This window comes from Calonectris borealis, chromosome 8 (genome assembly GCF_964195595.1).
Source record: "Calonectris borealis chromosome 8, bCalBor7.hap1.2, whole genome shotgun sequence".
In the NCBI taxonomy this organism is placed as follows: domain Eukaryota; kingdom Metazoa; phylum Chordata; class Aves; order Procellariiformes; family Procellariidae; genus Calonectris; species Calonectris borealis.
In genome coordinates, this window is record NC_134319.1 from 6,192,580 (window position 1) to 6,211,475 (window position 18,896).

The following is an 18,896-nucleotide window of genomic DNA, read 5'->3' on the forward strand; positions in this document are numbered from 1 at the left end:
GAGGTGTACCTTATTGATCTGTGTGCCTTTTTCTTTTAGAATAGAAAATGCAGTGTTTAGCCTATGCATTTTACTTTTGTTCCGTAGAGCATTAACTCTTTACCTGCACAGGAATGTAACTTTTTATTGTTATCTAAACAGCAGGGTATAAGGGCTAGCAGTCTTCTTCTCAGACACTCTGCTTTGAGGCACATGATCAGCTTTCTCCTTGGCCCCAACCGGCAGAGTAATCAGGTAAAGCTTATGTAGTGTGTGTTTTTGTGCTGTAGTTTGTCCATCCCCATGTTTTTATGATGCTTAAATTATGGATAAATACTTTTCATGTGGTAGGATAGACTAATCCTTGGATTATTCTGTAAACCTCATGCAAGTCTTGGTCTGCCTATGTGTACTTAACATGGAAATAGCTGTTTTGGCAGAAGCAAGTGTCATGGTTTTGATAATAACAACATTTTCACCAACTTCAAAATATTAAAACATGGTGGTGGACCATTAAGGACATTGCTTTGTTTTGACTTAGCTGAAGTTGACTAAATCAATCAATCAAAAGTTAATTAAATCTCTCCTTTGGCTCAAGCAGAATCGCAGGTGGAGTTCAGCACAAGCACGTGAGTTTGGATATCTTCACAATACCGTAGCACTACTTGTTCTGCACTCTGACGTCTCCTCACAAAGAAATGTTGGTAAGAATTGAGTTTTTGCCTTTTGGTGACTTTGCATTTCAGTTACTTTTACTGGGAGTAACTTAATATCAGTAAGGAAAAATGCAATCACTTTGAATTTAAGGCAGTAATGGTTAGCATACGTTTGATTACTTTTTATTTTGCTGTAAATGTACTGAGAGTCTGTGGCAAACGTATAGTATTACAGGCACTCGGCGGCGGGGGGAATCTTGATATTAACATTATTGTGCCTTCCCCCTTCCTCCATATGCCTAAAAGGTCTTTTCTCATGTGAGTGAATCAAGCTGTGTCATTGTTACCTGGGACAGACTCGCAGCCTAACAAGCTGTATTTTGCTTAGTTTTGTTATGCCTTTTGCTAATCTGAAGGGGAGTATTTAGACTGAGCTACTGAATAACAAGCAATGAAATACTTTCCTAGATATTTCTTACAAGAGACAAGATATCCAAATAAAGATAATGAAGGAATAAGTTGAGATCTTCAGGTTCAAAGAAGGATGATAAACGTTCTGAATATGATGCATATGCAACAGTGATTGGAAGTGAAACTAAAGCTCAACCTACTGATAGTACAGTACATTTTGCTTTGGCCTTCTTGCAGTTCATTTGCCTATATTGTCACTAAAGTAAATGACACTTTAGTGTGCAAGAGATTGTTACTTGCAGTGGTACTATACAAGCTATAAGCTAGTTGAGAAGAATGTCATTAGAGATTACATGGTGCCAAATGAGCAGCGGTGTCTTCAAGGTGTGTAGAACAATCTAATTTATTAGTGGATTATTTTTGTATTTGCTATTATAGCTCCTGGTCTCTTTAAGCAGCGTCCACCTCTAAGCATCACCGCTTCAGGTCCACTTTTGACTCTGCATCAAGAAGTGGAAGCCTTGTTATTCCTGTCTGAGGGAAAACCTTACTTAATGGAGGTATCTGTTCTAAATTCTGCCCTGTTTGAACCTGAAAGCTGATCTGATGTTAGTTCTTTGACATATCCTTACCTGAAAAACACTGAATATTGAAAAGCAGACAGCTGGAGAGTGTGTGGTTATTACTTTGAGCCTAAACAAGAAGGCACCTTTGGTTTCTTCTTGACACCTTCTTATCTTCCAGTACATTGCTAAACTCAGGGGTCTGGTTAGAGAGTTTACGAAGTTAACTGTCTAAAGACAGCTGGACACATTTTGCAGTCAGTTACCACGTGTCAGCTGGAGGTGCTAGCTTGAATTGCTCTGACTTAATGGATCATGCTTGACCAGACTCTTGGAGGTGGGCAGCAGGAGCTGAATGGAGTGCTCTGAGGGCAGGGGTTCAGCTCACTGGGCCGTGCAGGTGCTGGGAGAAAAAACTGCATCCTCCTGGAAAAGACTAACATTCTATTATAAACTTGATCCTTCTTTTAGAAATAATTGTATGGCTGTGTCTGAAACTGTTTGCACCTTTCCATTAGGTGATGTATGCATTACGAGAGCTAACTGGATCTCTGTCGGTTCTCATTGAGATGGTGGTCTACTGCTGCTTTTGTAATGAGCACTTTTCCTTTACTGTGCTACACTTCATCAAGGTATGGAGATAATCAGGATAAGCTTTTTGCATAAGTGTTTCTTCTAGGCTTTGGTCATACTGTGTCTGATGGGTTATAATGGCACTTCATTAACTAAGAAGTTAATGCGGGGGGGAAAAAAAGTACCTTGGATTAACATATTAATCTGCAGAACAATCAGTTTGTTGGATTTGGCAGGAGGGTTGGTGGGTTTGGGTTTTTTTTTAAGCTTTTACTGTTTAAAACAACAAATTTTCAAAAATCTGTAAAGCTGTCTTGTAATTCTTTGCATCGTCAACATATTTTACTATCTAAGTAACTTTATATTTCTTACATGCAGACTCAGCTGGAAACTGCTCCACCTCATGAACTGAAAAACATATTCCAGTTACTCCATGAGATACTGGTAGGTGAAGGGTAAAGACTTATACAGGATAGATTTTTGTATTGATGCATAATGAAAAAAGTCAGGACTGCATTGGTAATTTCAACATCCACGTATCTTTTAATCCTTCAGTTTGGAATTTTTATTACTTTTTAAATCTGGTGATATATGAAACTTCACAAGTCTTACTTGTTTTTCATGTTGAGGTAGTTAAAACCATTTTGTAGACTAGATACAGGTATCATACTCAACTTACTTCTATTCATCTTTTTCTTTCCTAACAGGTTATTGAAGACCCATTACAAGTAGAGCGCATCAAATTTGCCTTTGAAACTGAAAATGGATTAATAGGCAAGTAAGCCAGTGGGTGAATGCTCCTGTCTCCTACTGACCCTTATGTTGATGATGGTTCATATCATCTCCTAGTTTCTAATCCTTCTGAACTGTTTTATTCTCAGGGAAAACAACTCGACACTATTTGATTTAGCCACCACCACCCCACAAAACGCTCTAAGAAAATCCAAAATAAGCGTTAGAATATTATAGTTATGACAAACTGGAAAGGAATTTAACTGGGAAAAATTAATTATCTCCAACAACAGCAGTCAGTGAACCCAGAGAAGAGTGGTACTTACGTACTTAGAAAGTGACATTAAGGGACCTTAACCAAGAGGTTGGCAAGAGAGATAACTTTCTGAAATAAGAAGCAGATCTAACTTTTGAAATAAGAAGTTAATGCGGGGAAAAAAAAAGTACCTTGGATTAACATAACAGAGTAGCTCTATGAATCTTGTAACCTTAGAAATTAAATTTTATCTCCTACGTATCTCCAGAAATTGCCAATCTAATTACCTTGAAAAGAAACTGGTTCAGCATGGAAGGATGCTAGTGCTACTAACTGCAGGATAGCCTCATAATCTGACAGGTGGCTTCCATTTGTTGCTGCTCATACAAAGTGTTGTCTCTCCATTTGATACAGAAACTTTACTGAAGTGAAGTTACTAAAACATTTAAAATCAATAGAGAAGTCCCAGAAGTGATGAGAGCTTACGTCTTATGAATCAGGAGAAGAGGCTTTGTGTGCAAGAGAAATGTGGGGTAGCCACATGGTGCTCAAAGAGCACCTCTCATGAGTTAGTGCTGCTTGAGCAATCCTCATGTTTGGATGAGGAGCTGCTTCAGATTGTGGCTTTCACCTTAAGTTATTTTGGATTCTGTTTTAGCGAGAAGGAATATTAGGCTTTGTTCTTTATTTCTCTCTTATGCTTCACTGCTCTTCTGTTTAGTAGTTTCCATGTATGACTGATAGAAGAGAAGATAAGATGCAGCAGTGTAAGAGAATAGCTAAGCGGTTATCTTACTTCTGGGTAAATTGGTCCCACTTGGACCAGTTCTATTCTGTAACTTGGGCAATACATGACCTTTTTTCCTCTACAGAGGAGAGATGCAATTATTCCATTGGATTTTTATGTTGAAGGCTTTTTGTGTAATGTTATTAAATTACACATATTTTACAAGAACTGCTGTGAGTTTCGGGAGTGGAAGTTGTAGTTTTACCTTAGATTTTCCTTGCAACAGCGCTGAACAGCATCCAGTCTTACTGCACGTGGACCGTGACCTATCTGTCACATTGGCTAGTTTTACTCCAAGAAAGGAAATCAGCAAAAAATAGTTTTCTGTGGTTCTCAAGAGGGTGTGTGTGCATAATTTGCAGTGCTGTAATTCTAATAATCTGCTGTGCTTTCACGGTAGAAAAACTGGCAATTTGCAGTTCTCTAGCAATTGTTTGCATACTTTAGAGGTTTCACTACAGTGTTCTTTGCTGACTCCTATGGACAGAACAACTTTTGAGTAACAAATCTGATTGTGGCAGCTCCATGGAAATCTGTGTGCTTCTCCTCAGTCAAAGAATTTTGTTAAGACGTGGGAGTTCATGGTATAGAAAACTTCCTGGTAGGAATGGCCTGGAGTTTTGTCCAAGTCTCCTATAGAAGAGATTCATGGCTGTTGAATTTTGCTATGTTTGTTTGTGTGAAGAAGCTTTAAACATTCCTCTAGCTTTGAAAGTTTTGATCCAGGTGGACGCTGGTGATCTGGTCCATTTATGGGGGTTTCAAACATTTTTTTTTCCTTCAGATAGATATAACCATAGCAATTATCTAACATAGACTGGATTATAGGGGAAGAATTAACTGCACTAGGAGAGGACTGTTTAAAATTCAGGTACCGCATTTGAATGAATTACTGCATTTTCACTTTGATCTGTTTTTAATCCAATAGAGTTGTGGAAGTACTCAAAACTGCCAGCAATACAGTAGTGTGTTTAACACAAATACTCATGCTAACATCTGTAGAAATAACTTCCACCTAAGTTAAAATTTTAGCTTCATCTTTGTTATGTTTTCAGAGTGGCTGGTTCAGAAATCTGAATTGTGTTTTTTAATCCATGTGTTTCTCCCTACAGCCTTGATGCACCACAGCAACCATGTGGACAGCAGCCGTTGTTACCAGTGTGTCAAGTTCCTTGTTACTTTGGCTCAGAAGTGAGTAATACAGGTTTCAGAATTTAACCTCATCCCTGCCTTAGGCCCCTCTGTGACTGTTAAGGCTGCTGCTCTTTCTACTTTTGATCAGCTTTATCTTTTGTTACTGTGATATAAGTGGTGCTCAAAGGTCTTCATAGTGCATGTGTCAGTATGAAGTGAAATCTTTGCTGATTAGTACCTGAGATGGATTTCTCATATAACAACCTATAATTGCTGTTTATAAAGGCAAAAGTCAGCTACGTTCTGTAGAGCAGGAGCCTAGGATTAAGACCAAGGTAAACATAAGGAAACTGTCCCAGATTTTTTAAATATTATGATTCCTAAATTCTCTTTGTTTGGAACTTGGCATATGTCCTGATAAAGCATAGTTCTGAAGTACGTGAATCTGTGTAGTAGAGTACTTCGTGTAAACTTTATTAGGCGTTCTTGCTCTTGTTAATTCAGTTAATAACAGGGCTGTACAGTTTAGGTCAGAGTTTGCAATGATAACAGTGCATACAGAGGGCAGCAGCACAAAGAAAGAGAAGTCTTTGGAGATTTGTTTTTTTTTAAGTTTGCTGGAATGTCTTGTTCGTGGCTAATGAATATAATTTCAATTTCTAAGGTGCCCTACTGCGAAAGATTATTTCAAAGAGAATTCCCACCACTGGAGTTGGGCTGTGCAGTGGCTACAGAAGAAGGTAGTTTGGTTGTAATTTTACGGAAGGACTGCCATTTTGTTTACAATGAGAATTATGAAATCTCCATCCTCTATATGGCTCTCTGAGATGACTCTTAAGACAAAATACAAGCAACTTCATTTTTTACAAGAGCAGTTTGGATGCAGCTAAATCTAGTGCATGCAAAAACTTCAGTAGGCCCCCCACATGTTTCAGGCATAGATGTGTGTACAGTGAATAAAACCAAGCGTGAAGGTGGTAATGATTATCATTCCTTGCCATGTGGGAAGCTTTCAGTGCCATTGTATTCATGTTAGAAGGTTTCACTTTTATAAAAAATCAATTTTCCATTGCCTGCATGTTGGTGCAAGGGAACACGTAAGCGAGTGGATTCTTTACAGAATCACTGCAGCTTTGCACAAAACTTAACTGTTGACAGATACAGCTTTTTCCTTCCACATTCCTATATTTTTTTGTTCTTCCCTCTAAACTTAACATAGGTTGGCCAGCACATCTTTAATAAAAACCCAAGGACATTTTGGAAACTTAAAGGTCAGCAGAACTGGCCCAGGTTTGCCTACAGTCAAGCAGGGCAATGCTTGGTCTCCCAGCACTGCATGTACAAGACGATAGCATCCCAACTCCAGGCTGCCTTTCTGTCCTGACGGCTGCTGCCAGGCAGATGTCAGATGCATAAACTAGTACTGTACTGAATACTGGAAGCAGAATTAGTGGGATGCTTGCAGTGCAGCTGGCAGAACTTGTTGCCACTCTTCTCTTAAAACACAGCGAACTAACAGGTCTGGATAGTCCTGCTGTACCCATTTTTACTTTGTACTGGCTCATATAAACCCTGAATCCACCACTCTTCAGCTGGCATCCAGTAAATTGCACGCATGTACAGCTACCAAATCAAGGGAGTTGGTTGCAACTTTTCAGCTGAGGGGCAATAGCCTCTCTGACTGTTCTGGCTGCATTAAAAATGCATGCTTGTCTATGCCCCAGATCTCCAGCTCATTGCCAAAAGATTCAGGAAGCTTGTTCCCGACTTGTTAGTTCACCTACCATCACAAGTGGATGAGGCTTTACACATGTAAAACTCATATGGCAATTTTATGGCTTTCTGGGCTTTTTATGCAGATGTCTGAACATTATTGGGCTCCACAGAGTAATGTATCCAATGAAACATCAACTGCAAAAACCTTCCAGCGCACTATTTCAGCACAGGTATGTGTCACAGTCTTGGGAAACGACGTTAAACTTGTATTATTTCCTTTTTTGCTTTTCAGTTAGGGTCTTTGGTTTTGGCAACTCTAGCATATTCCAGTGCACTGAAGATCATTCTTCCTTTAGAAGTCCAGACCCCGTGGTTGTTCCTGAAAAAACTAACCTTTAAATTATATTAGTCAATGCCTCACAATTACCTGTGGTGACTCAATTATCTCACTACAGCAGCTATATTGTTTCAGAATCAACTTAAAAAAAAAAAATAATAATAATAATGATTGAGATGAAGGTATCACCATGGCCCCTGACCCTCTCTTGGACTGTTTCCAACTCAGGACACGCTGGCCTATGCCACAGCCTTGCTGAATGAGAAAGATCAGTCTGGAAGCAGTAACGGGTCAGAAAGTAGTCCAGCCAACGAGAACGGAGAGAGACATCTGCAGCAGGTAACGATAAAATAAGGGCATGTCTATCTTCTGTTGCCTTGCTCTGTTTGACAGCTTGTTCCTGGGGCTCGGGTCAGAACCATCACTGAATGTAGACACAGTAATTGTGCGCCCTACAAAAATAACGTGCCGTATCTTTCTCTTCCCATCCCTTGTGTGTATTGAAAGGGCTCAGAGTCTCCTATGATGATTGGTGAGCCTAAAAGTGACCTTGATGATGTTGACCCATAGAGGATACCTATGAACACAAAAACAGATCAACTCAAACACTTAATGCTTGGTACCTACTGAAACTGGAGTCCCATTGCTTATGCCGTTAGAAGAGTCTGGAAGAGAAGTGGCTTTATAGGATCGGAGGCAATGCTGGAGGAGGTTGTTTCCCTGAAAGCTAAAAGCATTTTTTAGCCACGAAGGCTTCAGATCAATAAATGCTCTAGAAAACTGCATCTTCACCTGCAGTAGCTTATGACAGTCCAGACACCGAAAACACTTTGTCAAGAAGATTTTATCAAATACACAAACGCTAGTGGTTGAATTTTTATGTGAACATTAAATGAGTGAATGTAAAACTGTTGCTTTTCTGTGATGCTGCAAAAAAATTCTTTTGGTTTTTATACAGGAAAAAAAAACAGACTGCCCTTATGTATGGAGGGCAAATTTTTAATCTTTCTGATAATATTGAATAGGAATATTCAAATTTCTGTAAAGATGTGTGATGACTTACATTTCATTGTAAAATATTAGTTAAAGAATGGGTTTACATAAGGACTTCTGTATTTAATATGTCTCCCTGCTAATTTGTAAAGCTCTTTATGAGAACGATCAGCAAGATTGCTCTGTAAGGGGGGTGATTCCTTACAGAATGGTTTGGTCAAGGAGCTCTGGATTGGGTCATGTTTTCCGGTCCCTTCTGAAAACCACAGATGATTGGGAAGGGCAATAAAAGGAAAGCTTTGTTCTCTAGGTATGCAAGTGTTCATTATTAAAGGATGTTGGTGAATTTAAAAAAAAAAAAGTTAATGAGTAGTTTAAAAGAAAAAAAGCACTTTAAGATGGAATTCTGTTGCAGTTTTACTCATTAAATTTTTTTAACCTTTGGAGACATATTGAATAAAATGTAGTCACAATCGTGTGATCTGCAATCACTTGCTTATGCTTTGAAATTACTGAGAAAGTTGGTATTGGTTGTATATGATGAATAATTCCTTGAGTGAGCTGGGGACACTGTTGTGCAGATTTTATAGCAATTTTAACACGGGGAAAGAATGATTTGGCTTTGTTTGTATTTTCACTTGACCAGGCAACGTTTAAAATATCACAGCTCTTTTGATTTGCTCATAAACAACTGGAAACCAGTTGGGATGATTTGAGCACGGTTTTGTTTTCCATGTCAAGTGCAGTTCAGTGATTTCTGGCTCTGGATACAAGCTTCTTTTGTGCCAACTAACTCTTCATCTTGTGTACATTTTGCGTTTGTCACATTTTCTGCACTGCTTTTTGCCTTTATTTATGGATTCTGCCTTACTTTTAAAAAAAAAAATTATATAAACAAACATGCACAGAAATGGGGGACATCTTAAGGAGTGCCTGGGTACCTCCAGAATAGATAAATTTGCCAAGTTAAAGGCACAACCAGCCAAAAAGTGCCTTTTTTTCTTTTTACACACTGTTGCCGAAACAAGAAGCAGCAGACAGCTTTTCACTGTTGTGCACTAATATTGAAATTAACCAGTCATTTCACTGTTGGAAGTAAACATCCGATCTGATTTCAGCTGTACAGCTTTATAACTTATTGTGGGTTAAGAGAGCCGTTGTCATAAATGGCCCGTGCAAAGAAGTAAGGGTGGCATTGTAGTGAATCTCTCACTTTCTTTTCCAAACAATGTCTTCATAGACACATGGCAGAGTTAGCATTTTATAAATGTTTCTGATAATGTGCTGGGACATTTTAAATGTGATGTTTTAAATTAATTTTGAATAAATCATTTCTTACGATATCCCTTCTTCCTTTCCCCATCCCTAATACTTTGTTAATGGGTCATAAATCATCACAAGAAGTCAGTACGCAGCGGTGGTGGTGATGGAAGAAGCTGGTAATGTTCCTATGGGTTGGCACCACTTGTCACTTCAGGTTCCTGTTATTTCCTATGGAAACAACGTCCTCGATTACCGCGGGCCCAGAGAAGCATTGATAAGAGAATTGCATCAGGATGGCTCATCACCACTGTACACTTGAAACCAATACAAACTTTTTCATGGTTCTGCTCACGCTTGTACAAAGTCAATGGTTATAATTTGCAATAAGATGATACTTGGTCAATTATTTTTGTTTCCAGCTGCTGTCATTTGAACCTGCTGAAGATTATTTTTTGGAAAACAGAGTTCAACAAAACTAGTTTTTGTGTAAATTGTGATGCATTTCTATGTTGTAATTTTTACTGCCAATCTTTTTGGATGAAAATGTTTTTATACAGCTTACAAAATGTTCAGTGAGGAGCAACCGCAGCCTGCCTGTGAGCATTCGGGGAGATATTGTCTGATTAATACGTAGACATTTGGCACTGGAAAAATAGGCAGTCTTGATGAACAATCTTGGGATTCCTGGTCAATGGAATAAAGTTATTCCTTTCACAGAAAACTAGTGTAATCTTTAGACTGCGCATACACTGCTACGCTGTTGTCTTGTTGATCCTCTTATCTTGAAACTTCTTAGGCCAGTCCTGCAGACGGTAAGCTCTGAGAGGTTGCCCCGATTGCCATTTTGGCTCCTGTCCAGAGTAAATCGAAGCAGCTGAATGGCCCTCGGAGCTGCGCCGCTGTATATCCTTATGCCCTGGCTTGTTCTGGTGCACTGTCAGATTTGTGTCTGTGTGCCGTTTCTTCTCCTGACCTTCTTAGCAGAATGATTTACCCCGGCTACGCTTGCAGTCATGGATTTAGACCGGCTTTTCTGTGTCAGATAGCAAGATTTGCAGGCGATCTGGACTTGAATTAATACTGCCTTTTCTGTTGGCGCGAGGTGCAGAGGCTGGACACGCAGCGGTGCCGAGGTGCTGGTATTCCCCTGCTCGCCTCTCTGCTGCCTTCGTAAGCAGAACTAGGAGCTACAGACAGGGCTGCCGCCCCGGCTCTGCCTTCCTGACAGGTGCCTTTGTCCTCTGTTCTAAGGACAAAGACTTCTCCCTTTCAAGCGTGACCCAGCCTGTGCTCTCCGCTGACGTTGCCGCTCCTGGGAGCGTGGACTGGGTATTGCAGTGTGCTGACGGGACTGACTGCAGCGTACCTGGGATCAACGCTGCTCTCTCCCGAACGAGAGGCTTTTCTGCCTACCCGCATACAAGATACTAAGCAAGAGCTAATCTTCTTTTAATGTTGTTTCCTTCCACCAGGCTTATGCACGCCTGAGCTAAGCTGTGAAGGCTGTATCTGGCTTATTGTGCATGGAACGTGTTCACACCTTCTGATGGGAGCTGGTGGGTGAGCAGGCAGCAGAATCTTCCCCTCTTGCAGGGAAGTCAGCAGAGGTGAAATCTCTGGTGCTTGTTTTGAGAGGTTACAGCCTAGTAAGTCTGCTGAAAAATTACCAGCTCTGTCAAAGCTGTTCAGGAGCTCTTAGGGTAACATCCCCCCCCCTTTGTGCAAAATTCAGATTATAGCTGATAAAATTATGGGCTGTAATTATATACATGTTATGTAATTACATGGTTAGATTAGGGTTGGGCTTTTGCCGTCTGTAGCTAACAAGTTAGAAATAGTTTAAACCTTTCAAAGTGGTGCTTCCTACTGGGTTTCGTATCTTCTCTTGCCAATTAAAGCTGGAGAAGCAGATCTACAAGGGGCTTTTTGATGGGGAAAAACACCCAACCCAGAATAGCTGAACTTTGACAGGTTAACCTGGTGCTTGTATCAAGCTTTATTTTTTCATCTCTCCTCAGGTAACACCACACAAATTATATATTGTAGTACCAGGAAGCTGCTAATCACCCAAAAAAAGTGAGACCCGGCTTTGGTGGCTTCTGGTACTTCTCAGCCTTTCTCTGCTGCTGTGCATCTCTCTTTGAGCATCTATGCTTTATCTTCTTTCTGGGGCTTCAGTGTTTATCAAGTGAAGCCCAGTGTTACTAGAAACAGCAGCAAAAAGCACAAGGGCACGTTCCCCAAAGCTGGATAATGGTTCGTTTCCGTAACTGGAAGCTCTTGTCCTACACCACTGTTTTAAAAACAAACTTCTGTTCTTGCGTGTGCATGGGACAACAAGACTCAGCCCCTGTTTGCTGTGCCAGTGCCAGCGCTCGGGCCAGCTGTGGGCGAGGGGAGGGTGCCCACGCTGTCTGCGCTGACCTCTGAGGATGCCAGTGGTCATCCAGGGGCACCTCCTGCCAGAGGCAGGGATCAGAGCCCGAGGTGGTGGCCTGTGGCTGGCTCACTAACGAAGCAGAGCTCATCTGGGGGAGCAGCATCCCTGACGGACGGGTGCCAGCTTCCCCCTTCCAAACTGGTTCCCCGTGGGGATGTACATGAAGCCAGACGATGGATCATTTCTACTGAGCACCGGTCTATTAATTTTATTTTAAAAAGACATTTATAAAATGTTTATTTATAAAATTTCAAATAAATATTTAAGGTACAAATGTAAAAACCAAGGTACTATGAAAGCTTTTTCTTCTTTCTTTTTTTTTTTAAAAAGGGATTACAGCCAGTTCTATGTGTCTTGGGAAGCCCTGAAAAGAAAACTGTTAAAGCAGTGCATAACAACAGCAGATCATTAACTTTGACTTAACAACAAAAAAACCACTAACAATGCAGTAGCTGACTCTGTAGCAATGCAGATTAAAATCTAATTAAACAAGCAGACTGTTTAAACTAAAACCCTTACACTTGACTAAAAAGTAAAGAAGTCTCCTAGGTACATGAGTAGGCAGTTATAAAACTGTCCAAAAATGGCTAAACTATGATTTTCCAGGTGCTAAGTGGCACTAGCTGACACCTAATGAGCAACTAACCAGGAAAGAAAGGAGCAATCCTCACCACATTTTTTTTTTTTTAAAAAGGAGGTGGGTTTGTCATATGCCGGGTGACAATGCAAACAAACAGCCTCCAGCGGCTTGTAGAGTCAGGCTATTTATAGCGAGACCCGGCGCGTGTGGGGAAGGGATGCGGGGATGACTCCAGTGATGGGGCAGGGCTCCGGCTGCGCGGGGGCTGTTTGGAGACCTCTTGCCGAGCCGCCCTGGGTCTCAGCCCCACTGTGTGTGAGAGGGGGACGAGCTTGTACCCCACCATCACAGCAGCCCAAGCGTGGAGGTCATCAGCAGCCGCATGTCGGAGCGTGGACCGTGCTGGGAGCGGCAGCTCAGCCCCAGGAAAGTACCGAGCCGGCGACGCGGCAATCCAGCAAGGCACCCATCCCTGCTACGCCGGGCCAGGGCAGCTGCATCTCCGGCTCAGCCCGTCCCTACTGCCGGCTCCGGCAGCAAATGGCGATGACCACGGCCGTGCTGCTGCCCAGGGTGCTGGCTGCCACGCAGGTATTGTCCACGGCGTAGGCTCCCATGGTGCCGGGGCTCTGGGAATGGGCGTTGCAGCCCGTCAGTGTCCAGCCGGCGTCGCAGGACACTGTCACCTAACGGGGGAGAAGAGGTCACCCTCCACGGGTCAGCAAAGGGGCAGGGGTCTGCCCGTCCCCAGTGGTCCCTGGGGCTCAGGGTGTCACTGGTCCAGCCAGGGGGCTTGTCCCATTACAGGTGGGCGACTGGGGACACCGGCGAAGGCTGGGGTTGGGGCTATGGTCGCAATGAGATTCCGAAGCCAACCCGACCCCCCATTAGGGTGGCAGAGGGACAAGCAGAGGCGAGGACACCACCACGGCAGAGGAGTGTGTAGCGTCCCTACCTTCTCCGCAGAGCCCAGGGACGAGTGCTCCTTCACCCGGCACTCGAGGCCGGCGGCAGGGCAGCACAAGGCGTGCGCCGTCACCTCCGTCCTGCCGGCGCAGCGGCTGGGCCCGCTCCCCGGCCCTGTGACGGGTCTGCCGCCATCACCCAGCGCTGCGGCAGGGGAGTGGAAGCTGCACCCTGCCAAGGGGAGAGGGGCTGTCGGAGCGGGGCAGGTGCTAAGGGATGTCCCTGCTGAGCCCTGAGCCTTCCCCGCCTCCCCCTTCCCTGTCAGCTCAGCACTCGCGCCCACCCTTTTACCCCCAGATCCCAGAGTTTTTCTGGAAGAAACACTCCTGGCCATCAGCAGGTTGCCTCAAGGCTCTGTAACCCGCCATGTCGGGCATTACCGGTCAGCACGTGGTCCCGCGGGGAGCAGCCGGCCCCCTCGGCCGCCGGGGAGCTGGCGTTGATCCGGCACTCGGCCCTGGGCCACGTGCAGCACCGGGCGATGGCGTAGACACCCCGGCCCCGGAAAGCGTTGTGGGCCACGCACTGCTTCTGCCCGTCCTTGTCCTGCGGCCGGGGCAGCACGGTGTCACCAGGGGTGCTCGGGGGCCTGGGGATGCCCCTCCGAGGCCGGCGGGCACCCCGGGGCAGTACTTCTGTCTCCGCACGCTCTGCTCACCTCCATGTGCTCCCCCAGCCGCCTGCCGCTGCGGGAGAAGCTGGAGCAGCTGAGCATCTCCTCGGCGCCGGCGCAACGAGCCACGGCCGTGGCGTGCCGGGTGAGCCCCGAGCGCGCCGACCACACCGAGCGGCAGTACAGCTGCTCGTCTGCAACGGGGCAGAGGGCGTCAGCGGCAGGGTGGACACCCGCAGCAGCACCCAGAGCCCACGGCACAGACCGGGCTGCCAACGGGGGCTGGCAGGTCTCCCCCCTACCCTCTGCGTGCAAACAGCCGTGCTCGGGTTCAGCCGTCCCCGGCACAGCTCGAGGAGGGACGTGCCCTGCCGATGCGCCGTGCTTCACCCAGGCACTTCTTTCCCCGGTAAGGGCAGAGCTCTGCCGGGCACCCAGCAGGCAGCCGAGGTCTTTACCTGCACCCAGCCGGGTGGGCAGCCCGGCCACGCTGTTGGGCGTCTGGAGCCGCTGCTCCTCGGGGAACCACGCCATGTCCATGACGTTCTTGGTGGCGAAGTGCAGGAGGCGCTGCCGGAGCTCGGCGAGGCTCAGCTGGGGCTCAGCGCTGAGCAGCATGGCGGCGATGCCTGCCGAGAGCCCGGGGGGCCGCGGTGAGAACCAGGGGCCACGCGGCCGCCTACGCACGACTCCCCCGAGCAACGCAACTCCAGAGAGACATGAGAAAGAATCACTGCAGCCCATCATCTGCACGCACGGGATGCGGGAGCACTGTGCAGGCTGCAGCACCCAAATGAGCCAAACATGCCAAAACCGTGGCACCGTGGCACGCAAAAACGTCCCCGGCGCAGGCAGCCCTGATGCCCTTGCGCCTGCAGGGACACGTGCCCAGCACCAGCAAGTGGAGGGCCAGCCCTGCCTGCCACCCCGGAGCCCAGCTCGCCTGCCACATGCGCGGCCGCCTGCGACGTCCCACTCTGCGCCGTGAAGCACGTGCTGCAGTCGCTGGAGGCGCCGATGATGTCGTCCCCCGGGGCGAACAGGTCCACGCAGCGGCCAAAGTTGGTGCCCAGGGTACCGATGGAGGCAGGTTGGTCCTCGCTGTTGGTGGCACCGACCGTGATGACCTGCCAGGGCGGTGACAGAGGGGAACGTGGGCGGGACGGGATGCGCAGCCCCAGCCCACCCAGCCGACTTGGCGCAGATGAGCCCAGGGAGGCGGCAGCACGTCCCCGCACATCCCCACACCTCAGGGAGCCCCCCCAGCCCGTACCTCCGGCTCGGACGCTGGCGAGTACAGGCAGGCATCGTCCTTGTAGTTACCGGCGGCCGCGACCATCACCACCCCCATCTGCGCCATCCGCCGACAGCCGGCGTTCAGCACACGGCTGTAGGCGCCGGCGAAGGGCAGCAGCACCACCAGGGGCGTGTAGGGCTGAGCCTCCAGCGTCCCCTTGATAAACTCCAGGCCTGGGGGGGATGAGACGAGGGACAGGACACTCTCGCAGGACAGGGACGAGGTGGGAGGCTCCAGGAGGGAGCGTGCTCCTCTCCAGGGCGTGGGGTGACTCACCGATGAGGGTCCCGCTGACGGTGCCCTTCCCCTGGCAGTTCAGCACGCGGAGGCTGCGGATGTTGGCGCCCGTGGCCACGCCGGCGTCGCGCCCGCTCAGCACCCCGGCCATGTGGGTCCCGTGGCTGTCGCACTTGCTGGCCTGGTGCAGGCACCACGGTTTTACGCCCCGGCCCATTGCGTCAAAGCAGGTTTGCAACACCGCAGCGTCCTCCCCATCCCACCCCACTCCTTGTGCTTTGCACCAGCTAAATCCCACTGCAGAATAAATCTTTTAAAATATTTTGGAGTGGGGGGAAGATAAAAAATTCATCTCGTGCAGAAGGAGAAGAGCTGGCAGAAAGCATGGGGGATGCAGCCAGCCTTCCCTGGGGCTGTGCTAGCGCTGGGCTCCCCTACACACACAGCGATGCAAGCCATGCAAGGCAGCGCTAGCACCCACCACAGGGTGCAGGCAGCCTTCCCGGTCCCGGGTGTGGGGTGGACACCTCCATTCCCTCTTGCAACACCACCGTGACACGCACCCGTGCTCCCCCCCCAGCCTGCTTTCCTCGGAAAGGAGCCCTGCCCCGCTCAGCACAGCCCCAAAAAGACCACGCTGAATGTCCCAACATCCCCCAGGACCACAGCTCCCGCTGCTGTATGTCCTGCCCGGCATTTTGTCATGAGCTGAGTGACTCTCCTGTCCTGGGAAGCCCTGCAAGCCCGTTCAGGGTTTGGTGGGTGCAGGGGAATGCTCTTGCCAGGCCGCAGCATGCGGCACCTTGGGGCTCACCTGCCTGTGGAAGCGGGTGCCATCCTCCTCAGGGACGCTCTCAAAGTCGGTCACAAGCACCCTGCCCTCGATCTCCCGATGGGTGCTCTGCACGCTGGTGTCCAGTAGGTAAATCTCCACCAGGTCACCATTATCTATCAGGGACACAGCCAGGGGGAAAGGCAACCACTGCCGCGGTCAGCCCAGGCCACCTGGGATGCTCCCAAAATGCAGCTCCAGACCCGCAGCACCATGGGGCAGGGGGATATCCCCATCCCCTCGAAACCAGGAGAGGGGACAGGGTGACTGACCCTTCCCCGAACCCCCATGGTCCTCCCACTACGCCCCAGCACTTACTGGGAGGGCTGTAGGCGCCTGAGCTGGGCTGCAGCGGCACGATCCTGCCCAGGTTCCAGGGAATGCTCTGGGCAAAGACATAGGCGTCCTCCTCGACGTACTCCACGTGCGGCAGCTTCAGTGCCTGCGGAGAGGAGGCACAGCGTGGTGGCAAAGCTCCTGTACCCCGAGGCTGGGGCTGCCACCCCCCAACAATGCCCACCCCTGCTGCTGCCTCCCGCCGCGACCCGCTGCTTTGGGACCTGCTGTCCCCCGCCCCACGTACCGTGTCCAGGACGTCGCTGCTCATCTTCACCAGGAAAGCGGGCAGGAGGTGGAAGACATGCAGCAGCTTGGTCAGGTATCCCCGCCGAGCCGCCCGGGCCTGCAGCCGCCGTGCCGCACCTCGCACCTCGGCCTCGCCTCCGCCTGCCCGCAGCACCACCACGTAGCGCCCGGGCAGCCGCCACGCCGCCTGCGGGGACACAAGTGCCGGGCTTGGGTTTGGGGGACACACACACGCGTGGCTGCCCCGGCCGCCCCCACCGCCCCTCGCTCCTCACCTTGGCGGCGCGATGGAAGGCGGCGGGACCCGACGTGGCGGCCTCGACGGTGGCTGCCTCCTCCTCGGCCGCCCCCAGGGCCAGCACCAGCTCCTCTGCCAGCTCCGCCGCCGCCCGCGCCAGCACCAGCGCCAGCACCAGCGCCAGCGCCCGCGGGGCCATGCCCGCCCGCAGCCCCGACGGGCAGCGCCGAGATGCTCGGAGCCGCCGAGCCCCCTCAGCACGGCGCAGCCGGGACGGCGGAGCTGCTGCGCGCCCGCGGAGGAGCCGGAGCGCACCCGCGGAGCCCCGGAGCCGGAGCGCACCCGCGGAGCCCCGGAGCCGGAGCGGACCCGCGGAGCCCAGGAGCCGGAGCGCTCCCGCGGCCGCGGCTTCGCGGGGGCGGGGATCACGCCACCGCCGCCGGCCCCATCGGCCCACCCGGGCGGGTTAACCATTAACGGGGCCGCGGCCGGGAAGGGGCGGCGGCGGGGGCGCGGAGCCGTGGGTGGGCAGCCGCGCGGGGAAGCGGCGAGAGGAGGGGAGCTGGATGCCCGCACCGGGCTCCGCTCACCAGCGAGCTCGAAATTCCCCCCCGAGTGCATGGCCCCGGGAGCTCTGGCTGGCAAAACGCAGGCGCTCAAGAACTATTTTCAGAAAGGGCGGAAGGCTTTTATGTGCCTCTTACTGGCTTACTTCAGAGATAGATTTCCATGAAAGCCTCTAATCCTCTTTAGGCATTTTTTACAGAGTCGTCACACATCGCAAATATTATTTTTCCGGGATACGGTTGGTGCTTTCCTGTGGCTCTCACCGCTACCTTCCATCGCTCCCCTGCCGCAGCGCCAGGCTCCCACGCCGGCCCGACATCCCCGGTGACCTTCGGCAAACCCCTTCCCTGCTCCTTGCTTTTGAGGGAAACAGGGATTTATTTTTTTTTTACTGGCTATTTATAAGCTCCTCAGAGCTTGTGTGTTTTATATGGATGTATGTGTTTTATATGGATGTGTATGTTTTATAGTGATGTATATGGTTTATATGGATGTATATGTTTATATGGATGTATATGTTTTATATGGATTTATATATTCTATTTTTAATGAGACCTCGAGTGGGTGTCTGCACTCTGGTTTGGGTAACTGGGGGGGTGCTGGACCCCACTTGCCTCCCACTCTCTGCTGCAGTGAGCTGACATCCCCAGGGTCCGGCATCCACCAGGCTCCTCACGGGGACGAGTCTCGCTCCTGATTTTAGGCTCAGTTTAATCAGGCTCCACTAAGTCCTCCTGCAACACGGAGCTGATGCTTTGGGACACCTTAGCCAAGCACTGGTGGTCCCCGTTTCAAGGGGGACAGTCTCCCTCTCCCTGCAGAGTCACTTGCTTCCTTTTTGCATGGGGGACAAACCGTGTCGGAGGGAAAGATGGGGAGACCCCACAGAGGAGGGGGTGGCGAAGGCTCCCCCAGCCCCACACGCACCCCCACATGCTGGGCAACCCCAGAGAGGTCTTGGCATGAACACCCGGCCCCAACGCCTGTGCAGGGAGTGAGAGACGCCCGGCCCCAGAGCTCTCTGGAAGGAGCGGATATCTGCTGAAAGATTTCTTTTTTCATGAAAAAATATTCAGAAATAGCCAAAAACTTGCGCCTTTCTGAGAAGAGATCCATTTCCCATCCTGGCACACAGGGGAGC

The 18,896-nt window shown here is 48.8% G+C and overlaps 2 protein-coding genes across 2 annotated transcripts in view; one reads left to right on the forward strand and one right to left on the reverse strand.

Annotated features, from left to right (window-relative positions):
• Positions 1–8,498, forward strand: part of USP24 (ubiquitin specific peptidase 24) — a 64,564-nt gene extending 56,066 nt beyond the window's left edge. Inside the window, exons 58-68 of the mRNA XM_075155697.1 lie at positions 142–234; positions 581–683; positions 1,485–1,606; positions 2,128–2,241; positions 2,561–2,626; positions 2,890–2,956; positions 5,070–5,148; positions 5,756–5,831; positions 6,951–7,037; positions 7,373–7,483; positions 7,652–8,498. Coding sequence (XP_075011798.1) covers positions 142–234; positions 581–683; positions 1,485–1,606; positions 2,128–2,241; positions 2,561–2,626; positions 2,890–2,956; positions 5,070–5,148; positions 5,756–5,831; positions 6,951–7,037; positions 7,373–7,483; positions 7,652–7,714 — 981 coding nt within the window. The 3' untranslated portion in view covers positions 7,715–8,498. The remainder of the gene's footprint in view (positions 1–141; positions 235–580; positions 684–1,484; positions 1,607–2,127; positions 2,242–2,560; positions 2,627–2,889; positions 2,957–5,069; positions 5,149–5,755; positions 5,832–6,950; positions 7,038–7,372; positions 7,484–7,651) is intronic.
• A 2,145-nt stretch (positions 8,499–10,643) lies between these two features.
• On the reverse strand, positions 10,644–17,093 carry PCSK9 (proprotein convertase subtilisin/kexin type 9). Its single transcript, XM_075155696.1, has 11 exons — positions 16,949–17,093; positions 16,684–16,807; positions 16,348–16,481; positions 15,573–15,714; positions 15,273–15,469; positions 14,943–15,126; positions 14,458–14,628; positions 14,045–14,193; positions 13,767–13,932; positions 13,376–13,557; positions 10,644–13,106 (listed from the first exon to the last, which is right to left on the reverse strand). The coding sequence occupies exons 1-11, from the start codon at positions 16,970–16,972 to the stop codon at positions 12,939–12,941; spliced, it is 1,641 nt and encodes a 546-aa protein (XP_075011797.1). The 5' UTR covers positions 16,973–17,093; the 3' UTR covers positions 10,644–12,938.
• Positions 17,094–18,896: the final 1,803 nt, after the last annotated feature.